The following is a 24,302-nucleotide window of genomic DNA, read 5'->3' as shown; positions in this document are numbered from 1 at the left end:
GTTTGTAAAAATCTTCGAAACAATTCAATTACTTTTCATAAAAATAAAATTCTTTAAAGCAATTCAATTATTTAAGAAATTTTAATAAAATTCTTCCTAAGAATTCAGTTCTTTTCGAGGTTCTTTTCAAAAATAAACATTTTCACAGGAATACAATTATTAAAAAAAATTTTTTTTAATTATTCGTCAGATTTCAATTATTTTCAATTTTTTAATAAAATTTAAATAATTTCCAAAAAGTTTTAAAAAATTCTGAATAATTCAATTATTTAAAAAATTTTGAATAAAATTCTTCAATTATTTTCATAAATAATAATTTTTTTCTCCGGAATTCAATTATTTCCACAAATAAAATTTTTCACAGGAATTCAATTCTTTTAAAAATTTTTTAATAAAATTTATTGCAAGAATTCAATTATTTTTTATACAATTTTAAATTAAATGGTAGAAAATGGCATTTATTCTTAAAAATTTTTTTTTAAACTCGCCGAAATAATTTAATGATTTAAAAATTTATTGACAAAATTCTTTATGAAAATTCAATTTTTGAGAAACATTCAATTATTCAATAAATTATTTATTCTTGTTTAATTATTTATAAAAAATGAAGACATGGAGCGATTTCTTCATTTTTTTATAATAATATTCTTAAAAGTTATTGAATTTTAAAAGGTTTGAATTTGAATGTTTTGAAAAATATTAATTCCTACGGTAAAATAATAATAAATAATAATAATAATAATTGTAATAGGACATTTTTTTTAGTATCTAATAATTTTTAGAGTGAATCAGAATATTCTTTAGGTTCAGGGAAAAAAATCAAAATCAGTCTGGAAAAGTCTGGAAATCAGGGAAGAGTCAGGGAAAAACAAAATTAAATTTTTATATCAACTCTGTATAATTATTTTTTAACTATTTTATAAAGAAATTAGATTATTTTAAATTAAATTAAAATTTAGTCATATTTTACAAAAATTGACAGGACAAGCTCCAATTGTTAAAAAAGAGAATAATTTTTATGATTATTAAAGAAATAACGGTTTTCACTATTTTTCTATTTTTTATAAATTAAAATATACACATGAAAAAATGAATTTGACCAGAAAAATAATTGTTTCTTTCTTCCCCTTTGTTTTGTTTCAGGTGAGTTCGTGTAATTGCATTGAACTTTATGTTTTATTATGAAGATAATCAAGATGGCTGGCTGGCAGTAGAAAACAAGTAGGTAGTTATAAATCTAAAAATATCGCCAATACATCATATCGAGCGGTTTCCTATAAATAGATAGGGTGTAACACTGTAAACTCAGTGCACTTGAGAGACCAAATTGCACTTATGTTCACTCGTCCTCGAGCGTTCCTGTCGCTAAATTGTGCATTCATTTTTAACGTTGTGAATGGCACCTATTTAGAATTTAAAGTCAAAAGATAGAGAGAGTGAGAGAGAGAAAGAAAATTGCGGTAAACAAATAGTTTCTATTTTTATCGCGAGACGGAAGGGGAATTCACGTAAAAATAAATTCCAAGGTTAAATTCGCCTCAAAGGTTACTATCTAGGTTACCACCTTCGTTTTTATTAACAATTTTTTTTAATATATAGCAAACGGTTAATTACAAACTTATTCAAACTTTTTTTCTCTTTATAATAATATTACTATCTCGAGAAAATTATTTCGTAATTCTTTTTGTTTTTTAATTGTTTATAGGATTTTTTTATTTATAATCATTTATTGACTTTTTTTCCTTTTACGTAATTTCTTTTTTTATTTCTTTTTGTTTGTCTTTACTTTAATTTTTACTTATCTTTATTTTTAATTTTTTACTTATCTTTATTTTTATTTTATTTTTACTTATTTTTCTTTGGTATTATTTATTTTTATTTTTACATAATTTCTTTTGCTATATTTAAAATTATTTATTAATATTTTTTTATTTCGATCGCAGTGAGAATAAAAAGTTATTTCTACTTTCTAAAATTGTTTATTAATATTTTTTAACTTTGAATGCTGTGAAAGTAAAAAAATTATTTCTACTCTTTAAAATTGTTTATTAATATTTTTTATTTAGATCGCAATGAGAGTAAATAATCTATTCTACCCTCTGAATTTGAATTAGTTAAAAATAATTAATTATTTTAATATTTTACTAATCAAATAGTTAATAAATTGGCGAAATATTAGTTGAATTTACTTTTAGGTGACAATTATCAAAATAACTAAAATTTTTTGGTGTACCTAACTAATATTAGTAAAATTTGATTTACTTATTTGTTGACTAATGATAAGTTATTCTTTACTTGTAATTAGTTATTTTTTACTAATTGCTGAAGCAAAAAGTCAGACAACAATTAGTTATTTTTAATTAGTTTCATTAATTTTAAACTTTGTCTAATTAATAAAGAAATTAAAAAATAGTTTAAGTAATTTAAAAATTGAGCTGTATTTTTTGGTTGGAGTAAAAAAATCTAATTATTTAATTCAGATTTAGAAAGTATTTAAAATTTTTATTCCAATTCATAGAAAAAAGATTTTTATCATATGATTATTTTTTCTATATATTCCTATCTTTTTTCTGTCATATTTTCGATTTTATAACTTTATAAAAAATGTACTGTATTTATTTTTTCTAGTTAATCATAAACGGGTCATAAGCCTTTTTTTATCAAGTCTTTTGTCATAAAAAGAATTACATGTTTTCCTTTATCTTCAAATTGTTCAATAGTACGTTTTACTAGCTTTCTATTTTTAAACACTTTTTTTTATTAGTTTTTCCAGTATGAAGTTGATTATATATTTTGAAAGAACTTTAAAGTTTATCAATTCATTTTATCTTTTCTATGATTCAATTTTCTTTTTTACCCCCCTCTCTCTCTCTCTTTCTCTATGTAAATAAATCTAAAATAAAAAGTTTTCTGCCTTTTTTTCTACACTTACACGTGAAGAAGTTTTTCTCGTTTTATTTTGTGCAAAAATTCTTTTTCCGTGTGGCTATTTTTATTCTTGTATTATTAAATCTGCATTGATCGTTGGGGTAATGCTTACTTGGTAAAAAAGTTGAGGGGAGAGGGTCAGTGCGTGACCTTACGATTATTTCTGGACTCTTGATGCTTTGACGATTTCATAAAGAAATATAATTTAAATAATAAATTTTAATAAGATTTTATTTTTTATATCTTTATTTTATTTTTTTATTCTTATTTTTAGTAAAAAAAGATTTTTTGTTTTTATCAGTTTCCCAATTTTTGGTAATTATATCTCAATTTTTATTAAATAATTAAATAAATAAATATTTAACTATTTTATGAATTAAAATATTGGACTTTTATAAATTATTATTAATAACAAATTTATTTAGAAACGAGAATTCTATTTAATTTGTTAATATTTTAATTTTTTTCTCTCAAATATTACTGAGATTTCGAAATTATATTATTAAATTAACGTTTTTTAGTATAAATTTCGGGCGAATGACATTTTTACAACTATTTAAAGCTGCCAATAAAATTCGCTAATTAAAGAATAATTTTTTTAAAATTTCGATTAAAATATTATTTCGTTTTATATTTATTTATTTTTTTGTGTTTTAATTTTATTCAATTCATTGTCGCATGTGTAAAAAAGTAGGGAACAGGACAAGATCGCTTACTGATTAAAAGCAAAAAAAAAAGAAAAAAGTTTTGATATAATAAACAAAAAGGAAGTGAAATAAGAAACATTTCCGGAATTACGCTGCGGTGATTTCAATTCACCTGACGATATTTTATTCTGATAACATAAATCAAGAGATAGAATATGGAAAAAAAACTTTTCGATAAATATTACACAAGTTTCATAAATTTATAATATTGAACCTATTTTCGGTTTTTTTTAAAAATAAGGTTAAACAATTGGTTTAATCGTTAAAAAAATATTATTGACCGACATCCTAATTAGATAATTCTATTTGAGGTGCAATAACGAATATTATTTTTCTCACTTGACCTCTGAGATATTCTTAGAATATATACTTTATCAGTTTTAAATAATCTTGGAGCGATATGACCATGTTCCATATTCCTTATTCCATTAACAATTAGATCAATTTTTTTTTTATGACAAAACATAATTTTAAAATCGTGACAGAAAAGGAAATTTTAATAAAAAATAGCAAAATTATTTTTTTGGAATTCTTTAAAAAATATTGTAGGTAGGCTATTTTTTTTTATCTGTCAGTGCGTCTAAATAATTTACAAAATTGTTAATGTATTTTTTAGTATTATTTTTAAACGTATTTAATAATGATTGCCGATTTTATTAATGTCCATTTTTTATGCTAAGTTTTATTAATTTTTATTTTTAATTTTAATTTTAATTTTTAATTTTCATTGTCAATTATTATTGAAAGAAAAATTTGAATACCTTAGAATCATAAATTTAAAAATAAAAAAAGAATTCCAATTGTTTGCTTTTTTTTAAAAAAGAATAAGTGAAAAAAAACGAAAGAAATATATTTTAACTGCCAGCGCGTGCAAAAGCAATTGAATAATTAAGAGTTTAAAAATAAATTATAATTGCAAATTTATAACTATATATACATATACGAGACACGTACATGGCATTTTAAAATTACCTATATTTTCGTTGAAAGTTTATTATGTTGCACGCGTTTTATTTTTTCTCTGATAAGTAATCGAACCAACAACAAAATGCGGTCGCGATGAAAGAAAATTGCCCATTATATACATATTGCGATATTCTATTTTTAAATTTTATCAAACCCTATTAGCGTGACGTTTTAATATTATATACATAGAGAGAGAGAGAGACTTTTTTTTTATTTTTTTCCTGCAAAATAATACTTGAATTTTTTTTAATTTGTTTGAAATTTTAATGAAATAAATTCTGTTGAGTTTATTTTAATATCTAGGAAAAATGTTCAATAATTTTTAGTCCTTTTCTATTTTTTTTATTTTTATAAGGGGAGATTAGATTTTTTTTTAAATAATAAAAATTTCATTCAATAGGAAATTTTTTGTAGAAAAGAAATTACTGAAAAAATATATTTATTTATTATTAGTACGTATTGTAATAGGTAAATATGCGGATGTTTATAATTTTTAATTTAGAAATAATTTCGATTATGCAAGTTCCCTGTGTGTGTGTGTATGTAGAAATGAGCAACTATTCCAAGTTTAAAAATAGAAATTTTCCGACTGAAAATAAATGGTGATTCTTAAATATAAGGGAAATCCGCAAAATTTTCGCAATGAAAAAAGAAAGAAAATGTTTTTGGATTTGTTCCCAGTCAATGTGTCGCGTACAGGTAAATGCGCTGTAAAATTATATTTATATGTAAAATTGTCTTATTGCAATATAGTAAATTTTGCTTTTCTTGAAATTAATTTCATTTTTCATTTGCATATAATATTCAATTTGTTGACAGATTTTTCCTTCTCTTCATATAGGACATATTTAATTTTCTCGCAATTTACAAACTGGATGTCTTTTTTCACCCCCCACCTTTTTCATTATTTTGATAATTTACCCGTTGCCAAAATCAACAAACTGATTTGCCAAATTTGATAAAAATAAATAGAAAATAAAATTGAGGATGAGGAAATGTGTGATTATGAGAAGGAAAGGACAAGAAAATTTTTCGACAACTACTCTTAGCAAAATACGACAAAAAGTTTACACATTTTGTCGTATTTTGATAACAGTAGTTGTCGAAAAATTTTTATGATTAAAAATTAATGTTATCTAATTAAATTGTCGAATTAGATTTTCTGCTTCAGAAAATTCTGACTTTTTAGGTTTCATACACTGAAAAAAAGTTTATTATTAGTAAATTTTACTAATTCAAAAGCAAAAATTCAGTAACTAATATAAAATAGTAAACTTTTTTACTAGTTTTTTTACAAAAATAATTTTCGCTTTTGAATTAGTAAATTTTACTATTAAATAGTAATTTTTACGAACTTATTGGTAAAATTTACTAATTCCAAAAAAATTCAGTCACTAATTCAATTATTTTTATAAATAAGTAAAAATTTTTTCAAAAATTCAATTACTTTCTAAAATTTTAATAAATCCTTCGAAACAATTCAATTATTTTTATAAGTAGTAAAATTAATCGCAAGAATTATTTTAAAAATTAAAAAAAAATCCTTGTTTCATTCAATTACCTTCAAAATTTTAAATTACAATGATTAAAAAAACTACATTATTTTCATAAAAATGTAAAGAAATTTTTCAAATGAATTTAATTGTTTATAAAAAATGTAATAAATTTGTTTAAAAGAGTTTAATTTTCTATCAATAATTTTAATGAAATTTTAATTGCAAAATTATTAATTACAATTAATATCAAAAACCAATTATATTCAATAAATTAAAAAATTTTTTTAAAAAAAAATTCAATTATTTTCTATATTTTAATGAAATTCTTCGCAAGAATTCAATTATCTTCATAAAAAAATAAAATTCTTTCGAAGATTTCAATTATTTTCATTACTTACAAAATTTTTCGGAGGATTTCAATTATTTTCAAAAATTTGAAACAAATTCTTACTAAGAATTCAATTTTTTTCATAAATAATTGAATTATTTACAAAGTTTCAATTATTTTCAAAAATTTTAATAAAATTCTTCCTAAAAATTCAATTATCTTCATAAAAAATAAAATTCTTTTGAAGATTTCAATTATTTTCTTAAATATAATAAAATTTATCGGAGAATTTAAATTATTTTCAAAAATTTTAATAAATTTCTTTGCAAGAATTCAATTATCTTCATAAAAAAATCCTTTGGAAGATTTAAATTATTTTCGTTAATAAGCAAATTCTTCGGAGGATTTTAATTATTTTCAAAATAATTTTAATTAAATTCTTCGCAAGAATTCAAATATCTTTATACAAAAAAAAATTCTTTTGAAGATTTCAATTATTTTTATTAATAATAAAATTTTTCGCAGGTTTTTAATCATTTTCAAGATAATTTTAATAAACCTTAAAAATCAATTATCTTATTATAATTATTAACAGACACGATTATTTTAAAAAGTTAAAAAAAATTTTTTGTTTAATTCAATTATTTTCAAAAAGTTTTAATAACATTCAATAATTAAATGTTTAACTTCAATATTATTAAGAAACACAATTTTTTTTTAAATTTAAAAGAAATTGTTCATAAAATTCAATTACTTAAAAAAATTTTAATAAAATTCTTCGCAAGAATTCAAATTTTTATTTTTGATATGCTTACTAATTTAATAAACAAAGACCTATTTCATTAGTCAAAAGTGACTAATTGAAGTTTAGAAACAAAAATTAAAAAAATTATTACTATATTTTGACTATACTTTAAATTAGTAAACCCTTTTTTTAAAAATTCTTAAATAGAATTAGGGTGGAAAAAGAAAATTTGTTTCCACCACAAAAACAAGCATATTTTCGAACTTAATAGTTTTGTCTTTGTTTCTATTTTCTTTCTCTAAACACGACTATATATTCTATCCGTGAAATGATCGTGGGAGCGGGAATGGAAGCACAACAATACCACGCGGCTAAAAATAGAAAAGACTCTTGTTTCAAGGATAATCCGTTAGAAGGCAGTAGCGTCGTATGGTACATCATAGAGGGAGAAGGGGGAGGGGAAAATGAGAAATTGGTGGCGCGAAAGTCTAGAGGGACGCGAATATGCAGTTCTCGTTCTTCTCTCGTTTCGATAAGATACATATATATATGTTCATTTCTTATCTTTCATACAGATAGACATATATTTTTTTTATTTACGCGTTCGTCACTTCCTCAAATTAGTGCAGCACTATTTTTAAGTGTGTTTTCCTTTAGTGCGCTTTTTTTTAAATAGAAATGCGAATTTCTAATGATTTTGAACCATGGTGTTTCGATTTCTTGTTTTTGTTTATTAATTGTTGACAGTTGCGGGTTTTTCTTAGAAATTGAGTGGTGAAGCTATCTGGAATTTTTTGAAACAAAACTTTGAGGTAATTGTGCAAAATATTAAATAAGGATTCAATTTTCCGCCAATAGGCATTTTCCGCAGTGATTTTTGAATACTTGAAAGAAAGTATAGTACTTTTTTCTAAAACTGTTTAAGATTTGATTTTTTTTTTTTTTTGGCAACGGTTTTATTGAGTAAATCTGTTATTGGCGGTAAATTGGATTTTTAATTTGATTTTTATAATTAGAAATTAAAAAAAGCAATTGTGATTTTTTGAGGGCAATTGGTGAACGACGCTTTGAAAGGCAATGGCGGCCATTTGTTTTTGTACGACGCGCTTCTAACCACCATGCGAATTCCAAAGACGATCTTTAGCCGATATCCTTTTTCGCGATTCGCTGAAAGTCTCTAGATTCATTTTTAACTCGAGTTTATATTGAAGAGGTCGTCGCACCACTTCCGCCTTATCGACTTTAACTTGAGGCTATATGGCAAATAGAAAAAAGGTGGAAAAAACTATATACAAATCCGAGATGGAATTGTCACGAACACCTGTTGTACGGAGATTATGCCTTGGAGCGGATCTATCGATCTTTTGCCCCCTTCGAGGGTCCTGGACCTTTAATTCATTTTCTATTGTATTTTACAATCAAATCTCTTTTTATTAGTTACTGCCATGAGATTTCGAGTTTTTCTTTTAAGTGTCAATTTTCTGTTTTCTGTTCACTTATAGAAAATTAAGTTTGATTCAAATTCCTTATTTTGTTGTTCAAACTATAATTTTCGGTTGTTTTAAATAAAGTTTGGTTAACCCAAAATAAATATTTATTTGATTTGATAAATTTTGACTCTGAAGAAAGAATTTGGTCTTCCGAAGCACATTTTTAGTGGAACCAAACTGATGTTTGTGAGCAATCCATTTATTTGGTTAATTCAAACAAAATTCGATTGTTTTGAACAAATTTTTTTTCTTAGTAATCTTAAGTGCGTGCAGAAAGTATTTTTAAAATTTTTCAATATTTTGCCATTTTAGCAAATATTTTTAGAAACAAAATAGATTTATTTTCTAGAGGAAACAGAATGATTTATTAATTAGGTACAAATTAGTGTTAAAATTTTGCAAATTTTTAACAATAATTTGTACCTAAGTAATAAATAATGTCATCAATTTTGATTAATTTATTAATTTTATTCACACTGAATGCTGATTTAGTTGGTTTATTAGTAAAAAGATTTAAATAATAAGAATGATAAATGAAATAATAAATCAAATAATAATTTGTTTATGATTATATTTACACGAAACTTTAGTACAGTGGATTGTTGTTAATAATAAAGCAGTTAATTAGTCTTAATAAATTGGTTAAAAGAAATTTTTCCCAAAGAATTATAATGATACAAAAGAAATATAAAAATTTGATGATAATATGGTCTTTCCAATAAGGGGTTTTACTACTTAAATGACAGTTCTGTCTGACGCAAACGGCGCGATGCTGTCACTTGTTATCGGAACAAATTATTATTCACTTTATCTCCGCTTCGGTCAAAAAAAAATTTGAATACATGTATTTAGTTTTCTGAATTTTACATATTATTATTTATTACGCTTTTTCTATATGCATTTAAATATATTTGTAAATATTAAAAATTTTAAATGGAATTTTATTATTATTATTATACTTTAACAATTTTTTTAATTAGCTATAATATTTATAATATTTATTATTATAGTATTATTAAAGTTATTATTATTTTTTTAATCAGCTATAGTTGATTGTATATATTTCTTTATTTAATTAATATTTTTGCTTATGAATACTCGAACTTTTTATTATTGTTTAAAAATATTTTACGTCAATATAAGTTCATCAATTACTTTAGAATACTTTGAATTTACTTTCAATTACTTTAGAATTTTTTGTTTTGGCAAAATACGAATTAATAAAAATAATAAAAATTTCATCGTTCATATTTGAAAGTTCAAAACTTTGGGGACATATTTTGTTTGTTTGACGAAAATTGATTTCAATTCTTTTTACTTTATTATAATGTAATTATTGCTGAATAAGTAATATTTTGTTTTATTATTTATTTTCCAGTGGAAAAAATTCTAATGTATTTTTTATCGAAGAAAAAATAAAATAAAAATGTTTCTATATTTTTTTTGGTCACGAAAAATTTGTTTCTCGTCTAACATTTGAATCAAGTTTTTATTGTTAAATAAATTATTCAAAAATGTCAACATTATAAGCAGGTCGTGCACCCGATATTGATTTTGTCCATATTTATAAAGAGCGTTATGTCCCTCCTTTCCCTCCCTTCGGGTAGATTCATTAATTTTTTAGATTATCGGCACGTACTTTGGTTTTCGATTTTTTTACTCCATCAATTTTGTAATTTTTTTTTTTCAGAATTTTTTATTTATATTTTTTAATACTTTAATAATTCTTTTTATAATTATTGTACTTATTATTTTAGGTGCTTTCTTTCTACATTCGAATTCGTTAAAAATTACTAATTTGATAGTATAAAAAATGAAATAGAATTATTTTCAAATAGTAATATTTACGCAATGAATTATTTAGATTTGTAAAATTAGAATTAAAAAAAAAAACCGGTGTGCAATAAAATGAAAAAATTGTGCACGACTTTGTTTGAAAGTACAAAAATAAAATCCATGGGAAAGAAGAGTGCCCCACGGAGATTAGCGCAAGTGCTCAAGTAAATACGTTCAAAGATGAACACACACGTGGAGATTTGAGACAAAAATACAATTTGCAAACATATTCAATTCTATGAATAAATACTCGACAATATAAACCGAGTTTACATACATTTTACCACACATTTTACAATTTTTACACAATTTTATACACTTTTTGGGTTTTAATTTTGAAATCTTAAGAAAACTGTGTAATTAATTAGAAAAAAAAAGAATAACTATGTAAAAAAGTAATCTAACAAATTATTTGTATATCGGAAAATGTTAATTTATCTCCTCGTAAATAAAGAAGAGGACTGATTAATCGAATTAAAAATGGTGGGTGATTAAAAAATTAGAGACACAATTATTGGTTATATATATATAGAGTGTCGGCGGTTCACCTAGTTTATGAATAATAAATTTATTTTTGCTCTGCAAAAGCTGCTCGACTATTTTTACATATAATAGTAATAATAATTTTTACATACATATAATACAACAAAGTTTTCTCTGTTAAATTTTTAAACTTCATTTTTTCGTCCTGGATTTTTTTTCGTATATATAAATAATTAACGGTGGGATTGATTTTCATTTTGAAATAATAAGAATAAATTTTTTATTTTCTATCTAATAAAAAGATTGTTTTTATTTAGCTATTAGCTTGAGAATTTAAACTATTGGGATCGAATTTACAGACGTATGCAATTAAGAAGGAGTGGGAGATAATTTTTTATTTTGGTGATAATGATATTGTAAGGAGGAATATAACAAAGAAAATATGTAAGAGAATTTAGCAGTATGGCTGGCATGTTATCGCCCACGATTCGTAAATTACATTCCTCGGCGAAAGGGGCAAAGGGGGTCAAAGCAGATGAGGAAAGATTTGTGTCCGCGAGTACACTGCCCTCGTCGCATCAAGTGCACTTGCATTTTGATAAAGAAATTTCGCCCCTTTTTCACTTTATGCTAATCAAAATATTTATTTAACAAATTTAAGAAGAAAAATATAATGATCGAGTATATGGTTTTTTCAAAATTAAAATAGTTAAATCGGATTGAATAGAAATTAGAAATATTATATATTCATTTTAAACTGGACTTTATTTTCTTCTGCGAAGTATTTCAAAATATTTCGAAAAAAATATTCCAGTCGAAGAATTAAATATTTTTTATTTAATTTTGGTTTCGTGTTTCTTTTGTTTGACTCAAACTATAAAATTATCAAGAAACCTTCAATTTTTATATTTCTGACAATAATTTCTAATTAAATAACTTCATTCATAAATAGATGAACTTCAAAAGGTTTAATTTGAAATTCTATAAACCTTCAATTTTGAATAAATTTCATTAGAAATTGTAAAAAACTTAAATTTTTGCAAAAATTTTCAAAATTTAAATTATTCTGAAATCAGTTAAATTTTTTAATATATATTTACTTAATTATTAAAAATAATGGATTTATAAGAGAATTTAAGTTAAAAAAACAAAAAAAAATTACATTTTGGAGAAGTTACAAATGATTGCAAAAATTCAAATTTTGTACAAAAGTTTAAAAAAATTCTCGTCAAAATTCCAATTATTACTTTCAATTATTATTATAATAATAAAATTCTTCTCCAAAATTCAATTATTTTCAAAAAATTTATTAAATTTCTTCTCAAAGTTTCATTTATTTTCAAAAATTTTCCTCAATTCAATGATTTTCAATATCTACTATTTTTATAAAATTTCCCAAATGAATTAAATTATTTAAAACAAATTTTGATAAAATTCTACAAAAACATTCAATTATTTTCATAATTGATAAAATTCTTTATGAAAATTTAATTTTGAGAAACATTCAATTATTCAATAAATTATTTATTTTTGTATTCAATTGATTGTAAAATAAAAAAATAATTGATTTTTTTGAAAAAGTTTAACTGAATTTTAAAAAAAATTATTTAATGTTTTTATTTTCTAATATATAATTAATTGAAAAAATTTCCGAATAAACGAAATTTTGTGTAAAATTAAATTGTAAACAAATGAATTTGAGTTCTCATAGTATTTTTTTAAAAAAAACTTGATTTAAAATTGAATTGCAGTTTATGTTTTAGATATAATAATTAAATATTAAAAGCTTTACCATAGCACGAATTTTTAGAAATAATTGAATTTTGAAAAGGTTTAAATTACAATTTTGAAAAAAAATTTAATTTCTACGAAGAATTTTATTATTTACCAAAAGAATTGAATTTTGCCAAAGAATTTTATTGTTCATCAAATCAATTGAATTCTATAGTAAAGAATTTTATTAAAATTTTTAAAAGTAATTGAATTACTTTGACGAAGTTTATTATTTATAAAAATAATTATTGAATTTTACTAAATACCCAATGGGAAATGCCAGTGTAGTGCCGATGTTCACCACTGGCTTAGTACTCAGACGATTGTTCGGCGTAGTCTAGCCGAGCCTCGACAATTAGTGCTGGCGCAGTACAGAATTTTTGTTTCGCCAAAGCTTGGACAAGCCACGGCGGCAAGTGCTGGCTGAGTATAGAAAAATTGTTCACAACGCTCTTTGCCAACATTGCTTTTTTGACATAAACTTGAAAAGAATTATAAAAAAAGTTTATAAATGTTTATAAATATAAATTTATTGAAAAAATAATATTTTACTTTTCAGTTGTTCATTTTTTATACTTATTAAATTTAATAATAACAATTTAACACAATTGTCTAATTTTGTAAATATTAAATTATTTAAACAAATTAAAATTATAAACAAAATTTAAACTTTAATCTCAATAATAATTTGGTTCCTATTAAAATACTATTATACTTCTTACTATGAATAAAAAATTATTAAAAAATTACCACGTAATTTAAGAATTACGTAAAATGTTAAATGCAATAAGTAAAGTAATTTAATTTAATTATTAAAAATTTAGTTTAATTTATTTTATTTCAATTTATTATTTCTAACGTATCCCTATTTTTTTCTCATCTTTGACTCAATAATTGTATGTCTGAATGATACTGAGATATTAATACTTTACTGTACACATGTGTCGTTAGCATAGTGGTTAGAGCGTTAGTCTGTTAGTCCGTAGGTCGTAGGTTCGATTCCCCTCGTCAGTAATTTTGTTTATTTTCATAGGTTTGCGATATTTCTAGATTCCAATCGATAGGTACTAAAATATGAAAATCTAATGCACACTTACTGTAATTGTTTATTATTATTAAATTTTTAAATGTTATGAACAATTTTTTTCTACTTCATTTACTATATCCATTGTTAGTCTCCATCTTTAATACAATTTCTTTAAGAAGAGAAATATTTTATGAATAATAACTATTTATTAATATTATTTACCATTTTGTTGTTAAATTATTTATAATTATTAATTTACGACTAATTAATAGCAATACGGCATTTATTGGGGCAATATTCTTAGCCAGCACTGGTCCAGTGCTGCCTGGCAGCACTGACAGACAGTACTTCGGCAGCGCCAGACGGCGTTATCATCCCAGTGCCATGCCAGTGCTGGCTCTCAGCCTTGCCGCCAGTGCTGCCAGTGCTGGCGCAGTACTACGCCAGTTGTAAATTTCCCATTGGGATGATTCTATTATTTATCAAAATAATTACATTCTAGCAAAGAATTTTATTAGAAAATTTTCAAGAGTAATTGAATTCTTTATCAAAATGTTTGTAAATAATTTTATTTTGTTTGAAAAATTTTATGGAAATTTAAATTATTAGAAAACATGAAGATATTCTTAAAAGTTATTGAATTTGAATGTTTTGTAAATTTTAATTCCCATGGAATAATAATAATGATTAAATATTTATTTAAAAAAGAATTTAAAGAACTTTTGAAGAATATTTTTTTTATTCCATAAAATATTTATTATTTATTGTATAAAAAAATAAATTCGTATTGGAAATTTAAAGAATATTTTCTGGCAAAATGTTTAAAAAAATTCCACTGAAATTTTATATGGGAATATTTTTATAATTATAGGGACAACTTTTTTCAAAATTCTATTGAAAATAAGAGACAATATTTCTCAAGTACGGCAAGTAGGTAATAAATTCTTATTATAATTATTATTTATTAAATTCATTTCCAAAAAGAAACCTTTTTGTAAAAAATAATAGCATATAATTTGAAATAATGTTTCATTTGCTGATTAATAAATTATTTTTCTGATTTTCCATTTTGTCTTGATAGGATAATCTTGATTATATACATAGAAGCAATTTTCTGAAATCCAAGGCAAAATGTAGAAATAACATATAAAGTTGATTGATATGAAATGAAATGAATTGAATTTGATTTTCCCTTGATTATATGTGATCTTGTCTCCCCATACATTGTCATTCATGTTTCCGTGGTCATTGCTCGACTTTATTTCGATCGTTGTATAAAGACTTCTCTAGATTATGATGAAGGTTCAGTTAGGTAAGAACATGGCCTCTTTTCGTCTAGTTTGATTGGACAAGTGATGGGTGTACACGTGGCAATTTCCGCTTCCGTGAAGTTCAACGTAAAAATGCAATTTTATAACATTAACCATCAAGTCACGATTTTTTATTTTCCACTCTTTTAAAAAACTTCAACTTTGTAAAATCGACTAAAAATATTTATTATTCTATAAAATATTTTTAAATTAAAGAAACAAGTATTTTTTTATTTAATTAACCTTTAGAGAGCCGGGGTGGAGACTATAGTGGCCACCATTTATTTTGACAAATCTTATCAAATTGACTTCTAATTTAATTTTTTTACATAAAAAACTATACTAAAATTTGTGCCAGGTTAATGTTAGATACAAATTTGAAAAAAACCAATCAGCAATATACTTCAATCAATTAATTAATTAAAATTTTTATTTTTACATATTTTATTAAAAATTGAAAGTTTTATGTTTTATATTTATCAATTTAGTAAAATATCTGGTTATATTTGAGATATTTTCGATTTATAAATAAATTATAAGGGGACAAAAAATTAATTTCTAAATTGACTTATATATTATAATTCTGAAAGTATGTGGAATAAAAATGAAATAGAAAAAAAATATGTTTTGAATTTAATCATGAATCAAGAAGTTGAATCGTGATATCGAGATCTATGTCGATGCCCTCCCGTCTCCCTCCCACTTGGGAATCGTCTCTCTTTCTTTCTCTCTCCCTCTCAAGGCTCCTTGCAGCCCACGGGCTTATAACGGTGGGCCGCAAAAGTTGTCCGACCTAACCTGACCCGAGACTCTATATTTATCGTTATTCGCGGCGTAAATGTGCCGAATGTCGGCACGTGTACCTCGCAACTTCCATTCCAAAACTATGTGGATCGAGAGACTCTTGCTTTCGAAATTTAATCGAGATTAAGCGATTGTATTAAAAAAAAAAAAAAAAAAAAAAACCGGAAAAACTAATTCATTCTTTTTATTTCAATGTTGTTGTAGAAAAATTACACTGAAAAAAAAATTTATTTGATTCAAATAACCGATTAATTGACTATTTTCAATTAAATATTTAATTGAATCAAATAATATTTATTGGAGCCAATTAAATGGTTCAATTCATATGTTTGCTTCAAATACTGAAATTATTGGTTCAAATACCATTTAATTGACTCCAATAATTATTTTTTGATTCAAGTAAATATTTAATTGATAATAGTCAATTAATCGGTTATTTGAATCAAATAGATTTTTTTTTCAGTGTACTTTATTTTTTTTGACGAAAAAAAACTTCCTCTGGAATTGCGATGAGTTTCTCTAGAATAGCGAAAATGTTAATTGGAACAACTTACTCCGAAAAAAATATATTTGACACAGAGCCAATTAGACTTTTTATTTGGTTCAAATAAAAACTTTTATTTGTTCTCAAATAAAATTTGTATTAGAAAAAAATAAAGAATCTAGTAGACTCTGTGACAAAAGTACTTTTACTTAATTAAAATTATATTTCGTTTAAATAAAAATCTTCTCTGGGTAAAAAATTTTGAAATTGAGACAAAAAAAATTTGATTCGTTTTTTTGTCTCAATTTGATATATAAAAAACTGTGTTTAAAGTATTTTTTTTAAAATACTATTTTTATAAATAACTTTCGTACAAATAAATTATTTTCACACTATTGAATAATTAGAGAAAAAAATTATACCTTTTTTTTGGAGGGAAAAAAATGAGTTTTGAATCAATGTTATTTTCATTGCTAGAGAGATATTATCGATATTTTTATAACGAGAGTGTCAGTTGTACATTTGAAAGAGATTTTTCCTCTTATGTAAGTTGGTACAAAAATAAAATTCATGTACTTTAGAAGATAGTGGTGGTAGGGAACGAGTGACACAAGAAAATGCTTCGTTACATCATCGTGGAAGACTTATTCGCGATTTTATAAGCAATTTTTTTTCGAGGTCACCATTTATATTGGTACAATATATAGTTTCATCTTCCATTTTTTTTATTATTAAAAGATCGAGTAACTTTCCCTCGAAGACTTGAAAATATCGTTAAAAAATATTTCTATTTTATTTGACATAGAAAAGAGTTTGCTTTTTAATTTTTTTTTAAATTATTTTTTTAATAAGGCCTAAATATACGTATTTTGGTCTTTTATTTGTTATAAAAAGTTCATTGAAGAAAATAATAAAAATCTGTATTAATAATCGTTCCGGTACTATCAATAATTCCGGCACTCTTTGTTTCTTAACTTTTTTAATTTTTCTTTTTAAATGTTTTTAATTTAAAAATTAATCTACTGAAAATCATTGCATTCTTAAAAAGTATATTTATAAAAAAAATTTGAAAATAATTGAATTTACTTTAAGAATTTTATCAACATTTTTTTTAATAATTGAATAATTGAATTGAATTGTGTAGAAAATAATTTAATCCTTGGCAAGCTTTTATTAAAATTTTTTTAAATAATTGAATTGTTTTAAATAAGAATTTATTTCAATTTTCTTAAAAATAATGGAGTTTTTTTTAAAAATAATTTTTACAAAATTTTGAAAGTAATTGAATTTTTTGAAGGAATTTTATGAAAAATTTTGAAATATAAAATTTTTTAAATTACAAAATAATAAATAGAATACAGCGTTCCGTGCGCATACCATTTGCTAGTAATATAATAATTATAAAATAATAAAAATAATATAAATAATAATAAAATAATATTTGAATCTACAGTCGTAAAAAATGGATGTTATAAATTATTTTTGATGCAATTTCCAACAATATTGATGAACGGTATGTCATTTAGATGACAAACAAATAAAAAGAAGAGACGAAAAAATATTACAAAATTCTGATCAATCATTGAGACAATAAATCTAATTTACCACTTTAGTTAAGTAAATATTGTCTTTTTGTTATCTTTTTATCGGCGATTTCACAATTATTTCAAATTTTGTCAGATTTTATAATATTATTATTATTATTTGATTCTTACTTTTTTGTATTATTGTTATTTTTATTATAGGTATAATATTCTAGAATTCAATTATTTATTTTTATTTTTTTTTACATCTATTTTTATTTTCTTTACATTTTCTAACGTATTTTGAAAAATATTAGTGAATGTTTACTTAATTTTAATATAGGATGGTGGTTATAAAGAAATATACCTTCTCATTAGTGATAATAAAAATGTAAAAAAAATAGTGGATTTTTCAAAATATCTAGGAAATAATAATAATATAATTAAAAATAAACTTTGTCTTTAGATGTTTTGTAACACTTTATATTTTTAAGGTTAACGATCAAATAAATGTCTTGATAGTAATTAACAGTTTTTTTTTAATATTAAAATTGAATTAATCTCTTATTTCGTAATTAAATTCTTTTCGGATTTTTATACTTTTTTTGTTCGTTTATACAGGAAAGGAAATTAAAATTAATTATTATTATGCAGGTGAATAATTTTGAAAAATGATTGATAGACATTTTTTTTAAATAAAAAAATATAAAATAATAATAATAATATAATAATACAAAAATAACAATTATAATTATGCAAGTGAATAATTTTGAAGAAAAATTGATAAAATTTTTTTTTTTAATAAAATAATTCTTTTAGAAGGGTATTTATTATAAAAAAAATAAGTGTAATGTATAATGTAGATACATATATGTTTCGGAATATGAAAATGTAAGTCTCTTGAGCGCGACTTAAGGTCCCTCGCTTCCCTTCGACATACCATTATAATCGCCGTTGGCGCTCTTCAGATCTCGTATACAGTAATATAAGGCGTTCAAGTAAGTTCAACATCCCACTAATAGTTCAGGTTCGCTGTCTGCCTGGGCGGGCCATGGCGAAAAATTTCTGTCGATCGATATTATTATATTTTCTCCCAAAAATTTTCAAATTCATCAATGTTTTTCAATTTAAAGAAACGAGTTATTACATTTTCAATCAATAGAATAAAAATAAGTCTCAACCTCGGTCTCAACACAAAAAATATATTTATATTTTGTATTCTCATCAAAAGAGAAAAGACAAGATATTTTATAATAGTTTTGTGGGAATTTTTATTTTTCTCATCAGGATTTGTTTTTTGGGGGATAAAATGGATAATATAGTAAATGCTTGTAGATTAAAAAACTGTATAATATAACTTGAAAGGAGAATCACTCTCGAAAATTAGATACAATTATAAGATGGTCGCTTCTCAAGGTTGGAATTCATTAAAAATAAAAGAGATTTTCATGTCAATGGTTTATTCATGATGAATATTTAGTTCTAAAACTTGAAGTTTTTTTTCATCAAGGAGTCATTTCTATATCACGTGAACAATTTTTAATTTTTTCGATTCTGTTTCGTATTGTGATTTTTGAACGCGCAAACGCGATTTTCTTTTTTTCTATTTTTTATATTCATTGAGATGTATTTTTTATATTATTAAGTCACGTGTTAGAGAATAATTTGTTTCAAATATATATATATATATATTAAATATTTAATACTAGTTTTGAAATATTTAAACGTTTTTGGTTTTTATTTGAGTGACTTTGAAAAATATTTATACTAAAAAAATTTTCTATTTCTTTGAACGTTCAGACTTTTTTTTAAACATTTGTTAATAAATATTTTTTTCATGAACACAAATAAAAAAAATAAAATTCAAGATAATTATATACATTGAAATGAACGAATGCATATTTAGGATTTTTTTTTTAATAAAAAATAATCGATGAAATAAACGAAGTAAATTTGATTCGTTGATTAATATTCATGCACTTTTTGATTGCATGCTTTTTTTTTTAAATGTACGCGTGACGTACGTGATATATTGTAGTTAAATTGAAGAAAGTGAGTTTTGAAAAAAATAGAATGGCCCTTGGTGCCGACTGATAAACAAATTAACGTCGATTGGTCACGCCTGCGTCTCGTTCTCTTATGTATTCTCTCCACCCGCAATCGAGGTGGCAAACAGAGACATATGACGTCTCGATGACGTGTCGTGAACATCATTCTTAACCATTTAGAAGTCAAAAGGATCAATTCACATATTCTGAATGAATGGCATCCATGTCTCCTCTTCACAAATCATACTTTTTAACATTTAATCAACATTTTTTACCATATACAATTTTCGTTAGAAACAAATTTTTTATTCTTCGACATCTTTATGATTAGAAAATATCATAATTATAAAATTTTTTATTATTTCTATAATCTGAATAAAATTTTATAACACGATTTTTCTACAGAAAGCAAATTGAGACAAAAAAAGTATCAATTTGCTTTCTGTAGAAAAATAGTAAAAAGTTGCAAATTTTTGAGTTGATTCAACTAACCGGGAAAAACTGGGAATTTGGTTGAGGGAAAAATAAAGCAAAAGGAGATGAAAATAATGTGAAATTTATAAATGATCTACAAAGAGATGTAAAGGTAGAAAAAAGGAAAATAAACAAAATTTTACACACAAGAATCGTGTAAGTGCGGCGATTCAGTGACATTTTAAAGAGTTGAAAATTGAAATTAGACAAATTCCGTTGTTTAAAGTCTCAGCGATCGTAAATTAACGCGTATGTCAACGATCATGTAATACCAATTGCACAATGTATTCAACTGCACGATACAAATCTCAAGAAACTTTGTATTTATGTTTATGTGCAAAGTTTAACGTCCCTTTATAATATATATTCTCGCAATGTGTTGCGCGACTTTCTTCTAAACCGTCTCTTCAACTTTATGCAGAATTAGAATTTCTCTCATTTTATTTTTTATTTTTTTTAATTATTGCAATTCTTTCGATTTTTCGAAGTGAATACTTCGTTTTATACTTTTAAGATTATACAGGGTAAAGGTTTTTTTTTTTTTTTAAAAGAATATATTTTGAAAACAATGAATAAGGGGAAGTGGGTAAAAAAAGGGTGGTGTGTGTTGTAAAGAAAAGTTTAGAAATGACAATTATCAACGTTGGCCTAGTCCCCTCGTGACTGGATCCATTATACGGTCATTGGTCTCGCTCTTTCAGTCAAGTATTTATATATATGGACATATACGAATTTGAACAAGATATTTTGCTCATCTCTTGCATTCTCCGAATCGCTTTTCTTTTCTATTCGCATTGAAAGACCTTAATCGAAAGTTGACAATTTCGAAAAATCTGATAAAGAATTAAGGTATTTCGGTTTTAACAAAAGTCAAATAAAAAAAAGAATTTGAAAATGATCAATTTTTTTTATTTCGAATCTTCACTTTATGTCTGGAACAAAAAATTCTCGAAAAACGACGCCAATTGCCTTTATTTTTAATATCACGAAATACTAAAGTAAAATAATTTTTCTCTAAAATCCTGAATGTTCAAACGAACGAATGTCAGTTCAGTATTTTATAAAAATATTGGAAAATAATTTCCTTTATATGAATATTCAAAAATTGCGAGAAAAGTTTTTTACCAAAATTTGAAAATTTGAAAAAAATACCTACGCAAATCAAAAAATCACAAAAATGCATTCAAATTCGTGAAAGAATGAATTGATTTTTTGATTTATTCTCTTTCGCAGATAACACGAGAGAGAGAGAGAGGTGAGAACAAGATAAAAGTGCATTGACGGCCTAATTAAAAATCTTTGGAATAAATATTACGTGAAAATTGTGATAATTTCTCGTTTTTGTGAAAAAGAGGAACAAATATTTTGGAATAATTTTTTTGTTCTCGTGTATTTTTTGCCCTTGTGATTGTGGTTGATTAGTCTCATAATCAGTAGTGTGACTCGATTTTAAATATTTTTGTGTCGTGAAGCAAAGAAAAAAAAGGATTTTTTAATTTGGATGTTGCTGGAAGTTTGGACGTTTATTCCGTGGATACCGTCAAAAAAGTGGATGAAGGGCATATGGCCCTGGACTATGGTTCTGTCTACAATATGCACCACACAAATCAATTAGGTATGTTTCTTAAAAAATTTACCATTTTTATTTTATTTTTTTCAATTTCCCTGACAATTTACTGACATTAAAATTACCTTCCCTAACTATACTCTTTTTACAGTAGGAAAATATTAATGTTTACGGAAAATGAGTAAAATTTATGAATTTTAATAATTTCTAAAAATTACAATTATAACCCTTCCTGAATTTAATTATTTTCTACAATTTTCAACTAAACTTCATCTCTGAATCAATTAATTTAAATAATTTTCCAAAAGTTCTTCTAGAATTCAATTATTTAAAATTTTAAACACATAAAATAAATTTTTTATAATAGTTTTTCAATTTTGAAAAATTTCCAAACAATTAAAGTTTGGTAAAGTCTTTTAAAAATAATAGAATTTTTGAAAAGTAGACATAAAAATGATCAAATTTTTGAAGAATTTTATTTATATAAACAGGACTATGATTTCTCAAAAATTTTAAAAAGTCCAAAAAGTAAATTTTGAATCTTAAAAAGTTATTACAAAACAATTAAAACAAAACAATTAAAAATATTTTATTAATGTAATTTTTCGAAAATAATTGTATTTCTTAAAAGAATTTTTGTATAATTTAAAAAATGAATTTATGAATAACTAATTAATGAATTTTTTGATGAATTTTAATGAAACATTTTGAACATTATTGTTGTCTCCAAAATGTTAAAAATAATTCTGAAATGTTATTATTTTTGGAAATATGTAATTTAAAATATTAAAAATATTGAATTTCGAAAAATTAATGATTAATGAATTAATTATTTTCAATTACATTTTACAAAAGTTTAACTATTTAAAAATAATTTTTGAAAGATTTGTTTATAGTTATTTTTTGCATTATAAAAATCAAAATAAGTTGCACTTTTTTTTTTACTAAAAATTGTGGTATTTTGTTGCAATGTTTGTAAGAAAAGTCGAAAAAGTCTCAATTTTCTTAATTTCCCTGACAAAAAATTTTTTTATAACATTTACCTGACTTAACTGACAAAAATTTTGTTTTAATTTGTCATGGTATTATTTATTACCTGGAAATCATGGAAAAATCATGGAATTTTATAATTTTATATGGAGAAATTTGTAGAAACACTGAATTTACTGAATATGATCATTTTGATTAATTATTTTTATTTGCGAGCAAAATGGAGAATTTGTTTTAATTTGAAAATTTGTGAGGTAGAAATTATTTTTTGCGTAAAAGAAATGTATTTGTTTTTTGCTTTTTTAAAAGAAACTCAAATCAAATATATTTCTTTTTCCTTCTATTTTTGAAATGTTTACTTTTCATCTCAAGCGTTTTATAACTGCGCAGTCCATTCTGACGATGTCATACGTTGCACACATGTTATCATTTTTTTTTCCACCGAGATTATATTAATAGAGTGGTATCAGCATCATTTGCAAAAAAAATGTTTAACCGAACGAAAAAAGAAACCAAAGAGCAACTTCAAATTAATACTTTTTTCAGTTTCGGAATCATTTTTCGAATCTTAAATTCAGTTATGATAGTTTGGATTTAATAAATAATTCACATGATTATTTTGGGGTTAAATTTCAACGAATAGTTGAAGAAAAAAAAAGATTTTTTTTCGAGTTCAAAAATACCTGACGATTATCATGAATATAAAAATAGGATGATTGACATTTGAATGGTCGATGAATTTTAAAATGACTACTGCATAAAATTTTTCTATCAATAAACAAATTCCACAAGCCTCTTTGGAGCATTTAAGGCCGCCTTCTATTTTCGATTGAATGACTCATGAAATTTTTGTTTCCACAAATAGTTTTTAGCAGATAATTTATTGTTGATTCATGGTAAAAATGAGAGGAGAAAGAGAGGGGAATTGTTTTGCGATAAAAAATTTATCTATAAACGCGAATTGCATTTGGCAATTATTATTGTTTCATGTTTCCAAGTATTAAATTATTTTTTTAACAGGGGAAATTTTATTTATTATTTTTGTTTGTTTCTTTTTCGGTAGAACTTTGTTCTTTTAGTTTTAAATAAAAAGTTTATTTTTTCACTTTTCCAAAGCTGTTCGTTTCTTCTTTTGTATTTTATTTCGAATAAATAATTTACTAAATATTCTTGGAAAAAATTCTTGGAAAAAAATGTTTAACAGACAAGTTGAGAATAAAAAAATATTTAAATAATTGACCTTGGATGGGATTTTACTAATTTTTTCAATGAGTCGTTAAAGAAAGAAAAATGAAGTGTATAGTTTTAAACTTGACCCTCTTT

At 23.7% G+C, this 24,302-nt stretch overlaps 1 protein-coding gene across 11 annotated transcripts in view; it reads left to right on the top strand.

Moving 5' to 3' along the window:
- Window positions 1-24,302, top strand: part of LOC122508215 (histone deacetylase 4) — a 153,617-nt gene that overhangs the window by 71,550 nt on the left and 57,765 nt on the right. For 2 of the 11 annotated variants that reach the window (XM_043621429.1, XM_043621431.1), the window contains exon 3: window positions 21,656-22,037. The exons of 8 other annotated variants lie outside the window; for them this stretch is intronic. In XM_043621429.1, the coding sequence (XP_043477364.1) occupies window positions 21,986-22,037 (52 nt within the window). In that variant the 5' untranslated portion in view covers window positions 21,656-21,985. Of the gene's footprint in view, window positions 1-7,689; window positions 7,983-21,655; window positions 22,038-24,302 lie in introns of those variants that run through there. One more of the 11 variants, XM_043621430.1, reaches the window with a different exon arrangement.

This window comes from Leptopilina heterotoma, unplaced genomic scaffold (assembly GCF_015476425.1).
Source record: "Leptopilina heterotoma isolate Lh14 unplaced genomic scaffold, ASM1547642v1 Lhet_53, whole genome shotgun sequence".
Classification (NCBI taxonomy): Eukaryota; Metazoa; Arthropoda; class Insecta; order Hymenoptera; family Figitidae; genus Leptopilina; species Leptopilina heterotoma.
Note: the sequence above shows the minus strand (reverse complement) of the source record. Positions and strands in the feature narration are given on the sequence as shown.